Source organism: Canis lupus, chromosome 14, assembly GCF_003254725.2.
Source record: "Canis lupus dingo isolate Sandy chromosome 14, ASM325472v2, whole genome shotgun sequence".
NCBI lineage: Eukaryota > Metazoa > Chordata > Mammalia > Carnivora > Canidae > Canis > Canis lupus.
This window is the reverse complement of record NC_064256.1, coordinates 272690-281172: the sequence shown is the minus strand read 5'-3', so window position 1 is coordinate 281172 and position 8483 is coordinate 272690. Positions and strand designations below refer to the sequence as shown.

At 53.8% G+C, this 8483-nt stretch overlaps 1 protein-coding gene across 1 annotated transcript; it reads right to left on the bottom strand.

Annotated features, from left to right (window-relative positions):
* Nucleotides 1-535: 535 nt before the first annotated feature.
* H3-4 (H3.4 histone, cluster member) lies at nucleotides 536-2402 on the bottom strand. Its single transcript, XM_025454963.3, is given in 2 exon segments — nucleotides 536-2195; nucleotides 2198-2402. Coding segments are annotated over 2 exon segments (402 nt in total). The 3' UTR covers nucleotides 536-1998.
* Between the last annotated feature and the right edge of the window lie 6081 nt (nucleotides 2403-8483).

The following is an 8483-nucleotide window of genomic DNA, read 5'->3' as shown; positions in this document are numbered from 1 at the left end:
CTGACTCCCCAGTCGGGAAGCTGAGCCTGGTCTCTGCTGTGCTCCTGTCATAGGGCAGCCCCAGCCACTTATCCCCAAGGAGAGCACCGGCCCCCTGGGGAATCCCCTCTAATGCAGCAGTGGTGCCCTCCCCTCCCTGATGGCCTGTCAGGGGCTCTGAACAAGGACTGTTTGCTGTGTGAGGAAGTCGCTGGAGTCCCTGCGGCCCATCTGTTCCTTCAGTGTGGCCTGGAATGGTTTACGGGATGCAAATGGGTCCACAGCCCATGAGGAGCAGGATCAGAAACACACAATTCATTGTATTAAATAGGAAGCTCACCTACCAGACTATAGTAGGCCTGCACTATGGAGAAGAGAAGGAGCTTCCTGGGGAGCCTGGGAGGCTCAGTCGGTTCAATATCTGGCTTCCTGCCTAGGTCGAGATCCCAACCCCTGCCCAGTGTCCCAGGATCCAGTGCTCCAGCTCAGTGCTCCTGCTTGAGTGAACCTGCTTCTCCCTGTCTGCCTGCCACTCCTCCTCTTGGTGCTCTCTCAAATAAAATCTAAAAACCCCAGGAAAGTAGCAATCCCTGGCCCGTGGGACACAGCTGAGCCACCACATACTCCTCCCACCCTCTCCCTCCCTCCCATTAACCAGTGTGGACTCAGTGTAGCTGGTCTCATCAATTCCATGTGTGTCTGACCTCCAGCCAGTGATCATGTGCTGGCCTGGTCTGCCTTCATTTACATTAAGAACTTCCATTCTTGGGGCACCGGGTGGCTCCGTGGAGGATTGTCTGCCTTGGGCTCAGGGCATGATCCCAGGGTCCTGGGATCGAGTCCCACATTGCGCTCCCCACGGGGGGCCTGCTTCTCCCTCTGCCTGTGTCTCTGGGTCTTATAAATACATAAAATCTTGAAAGAGCTCCCACTCTTGATGTCCTCATGGAGGGTCCTCTCCGCCCGCCACACTGCACTCAGCCCATCCCCTCAGGGCACACATGGCCTGGCGACCTGGGCTCAGGACCAACCATGTCTAGCTAACTGCAGTGTGCCCATATGCCAGGGACGGGCAGACACAGGTGCAGGTCCTGACAGGTCTATAAAACTAATCAGGCCTTCCAGGGGCTGGGGTCTTCTCAGACCTCAAAGCTACCAGCGACACCCAGCAGCCCTGCTGTTGGGCTGCACCTGCTCTGCTGGGGAGCTCGGCTATACCCGGCGCAGGGAACCACGTGCTTCCTGCCCTGCTGCCGTCTGCGTCCCTGTGGTTGTCTCACTTGGGCTCTGCCGTGTCTGCAGGGTGCTAGAACATTCTCCAGAGAGCAAGGCTGTGGCTGTGCACACATCTCTGAGGGCCAGAGGCCCCAGAAGGGACAGGGCTGTGGGCTCAGACACCTGTCAGAGGGGCTTCCTTGACCCTCCAAGCATGTGCCCAGAGGGACCGGTTTTCTCCTGGTCCACCTGGTCTCCTGTTCTTCCCATTGCTCCTGCCTCAGCCCTCAGGTGGACACGCAATGCCAGGGTCACGACAGTCCGGATCATCTGCCATAGGTCATCTGCAGGTCCTCCAAGCATAGCTCACCTCCTTACCCAAGGCCATAGGACATGGGGTTGCAGCCAGCACCCGCCAGGAAGAGCCCTCCACACCCACCCTCCATCTCAGCCTTACAGCGGCCTGGGTCAGCCCTGGGTTCATGGCCGACTCACTCCCGGTCCCAGGTGGGAGGCTTCCTGCCGCCTGCCAGCACTCCCCACGGAGCTGGGAGGTAGGTTCCCACGGGCGTGCCCCGGGGCCTGCCTCTGCCCAGCTAACTTCCCAGACCAGGGACCCTCCTGGAGGGCTCACAAACCGCGGGCGGGGTGCTCCAGTTCCCGCTCTAGCCCCCTAACCAGAGCCGGAAACAAGAACCAGTCGGAAGACACGGGTTGGCACAGCCCCCTTTGTGGGTCGGTGGTGGCTCTGAAAAGAGCCTTTGGGGGGAGTTCTGCAGGGCGGCATGGGGATGCGCGCGGGGCCTAGGCGCGCTCCCCGCGGATGCGGCGCGCCGGCTGGCTGGCCTGGGGCGTGACGGTGACGCGCTTGGCGTGGATGGCGCACAGGTTGGTGTCCTCGAAGAGCCCCACCAGGTAGGCCTCGCACGCCTCCTGCAGCGCCATGGCGGCCGAGCTCTGGAAGCGCAGGTCGGTCTTGAAGTCCTGCGCGATCTTGCGCGGATCAGCAGCTCCGTGGACTTGTGGTAGCGCCGGATCTCGCGCGGGGCCACCGGGCCGGGCCGGTAGCGGTAGCGGTGCGGCTTCTTGACGGCGCCGGTGGCCGGTGCGCTCTTGCGGGCCGCCTTGGGGGCCAGCTGCTTGCGCGGGGCCTTGCCGCCCGTCGACTTGCGCGCCGCCCGCCTCGCGCGAGCCCCGGCTCCCGGCATTGGCTACTGTCGTGGCGTGGCAGGGCCCGTTTTTTATAGAGGCTGCTGCTTTCCTATTGGTCGGCCCCGGGGTGGCGCCATGTCAGGCTGCACTCTGATTGGTCCGCGCCAGCTCCACCCCCGCGGCCCGCTCCTAATTTGCACACGGCTCGCGTGTGACCACCTGTTCCCACGCCTGCTGCCTGGCGGGTCAGGGGTCAGGGGCAGGTCACCTTGCAAGGGCTCCTGGGCCGGGTGGATAAGGGGCCTATGAGACAGGGGTCGGGGGCCAGGGGTTTGGGGTCTGTTGGGTCAGAGGTCAGGGACGGGTCATTTCCCCGGGAGTGCTGGGCCGGTCGGTCAGTCAGGGTCCTGTGGGTCATGGGTCGGGGTCTGGTCACCTCCCCATGGGCATTGCCCCTGCCCACATAGCTCCTCCCTTTCCCCCCCCAGCACTCCTCTTGGCTCACCAACGCTCTAGCTCCAGAGAGGGAAGAACCTTTTAGAAGGCTGCATTCTGAGTTGGCCTTTCTGTGGTGATAATGTTGAGTTTCCCCACCAGTGTCGACAGGGGTCCCTTCGCTCTGGTGGCCTGCCTAGAGCCCCTGTCTGCTGGCTTCATCGGGGATGCCTTCTTGCTAGGTCACGATAGGTGGCACACCCTCAGTGTCCCCATCCTTCCCTCCTGGGAGATGAGCACACTGCCTCTCCCCACAGGGGGATCCCAACACGATGCTCGTGTGCACCGATCGCGTGCCGACCCCTGGCACCCCCTGATGCTTGGCCTGCCCCAGGGTCCAGCCTCCCCATGCTCCCCCTTCAGCCCTCAGCATTTCTAGTCCTGTTCGTGCTCTCTGGGGAGAAGTGTCCTTGTTGCCTGACCCTCAGGGCCCTTGCACACTTTGAGGTTGTGGCTCAAGGGTGGCCAGGTGCACCATCCCAAGACATGCACCTTCCATGTAAGAGCTTTCTGAGCTAAAGGTACGTGGAAGACAGTAGGTGAGAGGGGAGGGCACGGAACCCCCTTTTCTGCCTGGAAACAGAGCTGACTCCCCTGTGAAAGGTGACGGGTCTATGCTCAGGGAGAGGAAACGTTGCCATCATGGACGGGAAGCGAGAACCACTGGGGACCACGCTCTCAGACCTCGTGGATTGGCTCTTACCTACCTTTGGTCTTGCAGATGTCTCCACTGATGTCCACAAGTGCCCTGCTTTTGAACCTCGTGGAGGAGCATGTGGCTTCAACAACTTCTGTGGGTCCTCATTTCCTTCTGAAGGCTCCTGAGTCACAATAAAACTGAAATGCTTGGGGCCTCGGGGTGGCTTGCATGGTTAAGCCTCAGACTTTTTTTTTTTTTTTTTTTAAGATTTTATTTATTCATGAGACACACAGAGAGAGGCAGAGACTCAGGCAGAGGGAGAAGCAGGCTCCCCATCGAGCAGAGAGCCCGATGTGGGACTCGACCTCAGGACCCCGGGATCATGACCTGAACTGAAGACAGATGCTCAACCACTGAGCCACCCAGGCATCCCTAAGCAGCAGACTCTTGATTTCGGCTCAGGCTACAGTCTTGGGGTTCCGGAACAAGCCACATGTGGGACTAGGTGCTCGGTGTGGAGTCCGCTGGAGATTCCCCCTCTCCCTCTGCCCTTCCCCCCACTCACACTTACTTTCTCCCTAAGATAAATCCATAAAATCTTAAAACAGAAAACTTAAATGCTTCCGTCTTGTTAATCTGTTTTTTGTACAGAGCCCCTGCCAAGACCTAAGGAGAATAAGGAGTTCTCCTGCCCTGCAAGTCTCTGGGGGGATGATGGCAGATGGATGAAGGGTTCGTGGCATTGGCTGTGCCTTCCACAGGAGAACCCAGGAAGCCGGCCCTGGGGCTCAGGCTGCATGGCTCTGCAGGACCCCTCGGTTCCTCCAGAGCATTTGGGTGCCTTGTCTGAGGGCCCACTTTTCTGACCACAAGAGCTTTTTGTTCTGTTTTTAAGTTTTTGTTTCTAGATTCTCAGGGGACTCGAGTCCACTACCTGGGCACGTGGTGGAATGTCACCTGGTTCCCTTTGAACACAATACATGGACTTGGGGGCCACCTCGTGTGCGCCCACCCCTGCCCCCCACCAGATTGGAAACCAGAATCTGTATTCCTTGCATGTGTTGATGCAAACTGAGCAAGCCCTTTTAAAATTGTTTTTAAAGATTTTATTTAGTTATGTTAGAGAGACAGAGTGCTCGGGTAGGGGGTGGTGTTGGTGCAGAAGGAGACACTCAAGCAGACTCTGTGCTGACCTCAGAGCTGACATGGGGTTTGATCCCACAACCTTGAGCTGAAGGCAAGAGTGGGATGCTTCTTCACTAACTGGGCCACACACCCAGGTGCCCCTGTCTTTTTTTATTATTATTATTATTATTATTATAAAAAAGGAAAAGAGTTCTGCTGGAGGAGTCAGGCAGCTGCTTCCAAAAGAAGTGCATGCTCCAAGGAGGGGACACTGGCCACAGGGTTAGGTCTGTTTTCTTTGTTGTTGTTGTTGTTGTTGTTGTTGTTGTTGTTGTAGGTCTGTTTTCTTACATAGATTACAAGGTACCGTGATGAAGGACATCCAGAAAGTCAGACTTTATCTCATGTGTTTAGCGTGTGCAAGGCTGTGGGCCTTTAACATGGGAGCCCCCGACGATTTCTGTTTTTCTTTCCAATGGGTATGCTCTGTTTTGGTTACATATATATTAATGAAGCAGGCGTACTCTGAGTCGGTTCGACCTTGGTAAAGGTCAAAGTATAGCTTCCCGGGAGCCAGGAGCAGGGCCCACACACATGAAAAGCTGAGTTTCTTCATCACCTGTAAAACTGCTTTTTAGTTGGTGCAGTTGACAGTTTTCATGATCTCAGCAACTGAGTTCCCTGTGCTTCCGACTCCCTCAGGGGTGCCAAGGTCCAGGGAACAATCACCCCCTAAGGAAACTTCCTGAGGGCGCCTGGGGGGTTCTGTCAGTGAGGTATCTGCCTTGGGCTCAGGTCATGATCCTGGGGTCCTGGGATGGAGCCCCACATGGAGTCCCACATGGAGTCCTTAGTCAGCGGGAGCCTGCTTCTCTGTATCCCTCTGCACGTTCTTTCTCAAATAAATGGATAAAGTCTTTAAAAAACCCCAAAAACAAAACAAAAAGAACCTTCCCAAGAGGAGAGATATCCTCTCTCTAAAGACACTTTCAGATGCAAACAGTCCCTCCCGGAAGTTTTGGCTTGTCTGGGACGCGTGCATTTTATGGATGCGGTTGTGTTTGCTCTGTGCATACATTTGGTGCCAATCACTGTGATGAGAACAAAGGCAAGTGTCATGTAGCTACGGTGATACTCCCTTATGATGTGCAGCGAGCAGCGTGCCATCCCTCAAGGAACTTGAGGCTGCCTTAAGGTTGATGTTTTATTACAGGCTGAACTGGACCTCTGGGGTCCCTGAGACCTCACTTTCAGCCTCCAGAAATCCCCTAGAAATTAGATTGTCTCCACGCTCCCTGCACAACCTTAGAAGGATGTCAAGAGCCACCCTCCGAAACACTGGGCAGCATTCTCTGCCTGCAGGTCCAGTCCCCGTGCTCTAATATAAACACCTTTTCTGCAGCAAAGACTTCTCCACAATTCTTCCTAGACAGTTGCATTCAGTGGCTCTGCCTCAACTACACAGCCTCTAGCCTGTGGTGGAGGAAAGCCCTCCCCAGTCTGGAAAGTTCTTTCCTTGCTCTCCACCACTCACGGTGTTGGGAGTTGCACGTACAACTCAGGAAATGCAGGGCCTTGTGTAGCACTTTGTGGTGGATCCTTTGGGCCCTGGAGGTCACGGGGTTTGACCTTGCATATCTTCTCTGTGGGGTGTTCCCATAAGCCCGCAACACGTGGGGCTTCCCTGGGTAGGAACTCCCTGTTGTGGCTCAGAGTGGGGTCTCCCAGCAGCAGATGGCCCTGGATTAGCAGGTACACAGGCTTTTCAGGACCTCACAGGTGTGGTGGACGTGTGGGCTTCCAGCTATCCCTGGAACCTTCCTGTACCCCAACTGATACCCTGTGGCCCGGCCCCTCGTGGGAGACACCTGCTGACCGTTGGCCAGCCCTGCCTTCCCATGCTCCGGGTCTGGAGCACAATGGGCACTCAGTTCCCTTGCCTAGTACCCCACAAGGAGACCGTATTCGGTGCCAGGGGCCTGGGGTGTGTCCCACTGTCCCAGCGTCACCCACCGTCACCCACTGTGCCACCAAAGTACCTCCAAACCTGCACACAGACCCTGCCTGGTTGTCTAGCCGTGACAAGGTTCCCATAACAGGGTCTGTTCCCTGTGAAGACCCATTTCATAAGAGGGTCTGCTTGGAATTGTCTCCATAGTGCTGATTCCCCTCGGCCCCACAGTAGGAAAGAATTCAGGCTCAGGGTTCAAAACATTTTCCATGATGTTTTGTAACTTTTTCCTTTTTAGGAGGTATTGTTTTTCTGTGTTGGTGAATAGGTGACAAGAATTTAATTCTTCTTGGATTTTTGGGGGCCTCATGAACCCCTCTGGCAGTTCGGTGACATTTAAAAATGCATACAATGAAATATCTCAGAATGTTTTGAAATGCATAACATTTTTCAAAACTGCAAAGCAAATCAGTGATACTGAATTAAATTGTCAAAATATATACTAAATTGGGGCACCTGGATGGCTCCGTGGTGAGAGTCTCCCTTGGGCTCAGGGTGTGATCCTGGGGTCCCAGGATCGAGTCCCACATCGGGCTCCCTGCATAGAGCCTGCTTCTCCCTCTGCCTCTCTGTGTCTCTCATGAATAAATAAATAAATAAATAAATGCGTTCACAAAATTAATTTCTGATATACTCACATGCGTAATATATGTGTGGTTGTATGGATACATATATAAATGCGCATCTTTATCACTGCGGTAAATGCCAAGTACTACTAGGGAAGGAGTAGTAACTACTGTCACCTGGAAGTGGTTGTAGGCATTAAGGATGGTTGGAGATCTCTGCCATGCTGTGGTGTGAGGAGCCCATCTGCGGTCCTCCGTTTAGCATATCCATTATGATTCTTTTATTTTTATATAAATTTATTTTTTATTGGTGTTCAATTTGCCAACATATAGAACAACACCCAGTGCTCATCCCGTCAAGTGCCCACCTCAGTGCCCGTCACCCAGTCACCACCACCTCCCCTTCCACCACCCCTGGCTCGTTTCCCAGAGTTAGGAGTCTTTCATGTTCCATCTCTCTTTCTGATATTTCCCACTCATTTTTTCTCCTTTCCCCTTTATTCCCTTTCATTATTTTTTATATTTCCCAAATGAATTAGACCATATGTTTGTCCTTCTCCGATTGACTTATTTCACTCAGCATAATACCCTCCAGTTCCATCCACGTCGAAGCAAATGGTGGGTATTTGTCATTTCTAATGGCTGAGTAATATTCCATTGTATACATAAACCACATCTTCTTTATCCATTCATCTTTCCATGGACACCGAGGCTCCTTCCACAGTTTGGCTATTGTGGACATTGCTGCTAGAAACATCGGGGTGCAGTGTCCCGGCGTTTCATTGGAGAAAGGGGAACCTTCCTGCACTGTTGGTGGGAATGTGAACTGGTGCAGCCACTCTGGAAAACTGTGAGGAGGTTCCTCAAAGAGTTAAAAATAGACCTGCCCTACGACCCAGCAATTGCACTGCTGGGGATTTACCCCAAATTTACTCCATTATGATTCTACGTACACTTCTTTTTAAGTTACTTCCCTAGAGTTTGAAATATACATTTATAACCAATCTAAGTCCCCTTTACTTTTTTGGGTATTTATGTTATTTTTTATTTAAAAAATATTTTGTTTATTTATTTATTTAGAGGGTGCATCAGCATGGGGGAGGGGCAGAGGGGAAGAGAGAGAGAATCTCAAGCAGATGATGCAATAAGCATGGAGCCCCATGTGAGGCTCGATCTCATAACCCTGGGATCTCCACCTGAGCCAAAGGCAGGTGCTTCACCCACTGAGCCACCCAGGTGCCCCTGAATGTTTGTTTTTTGCTTACTTTTATTTGAGTATGGATACATAGTACTGCATGAG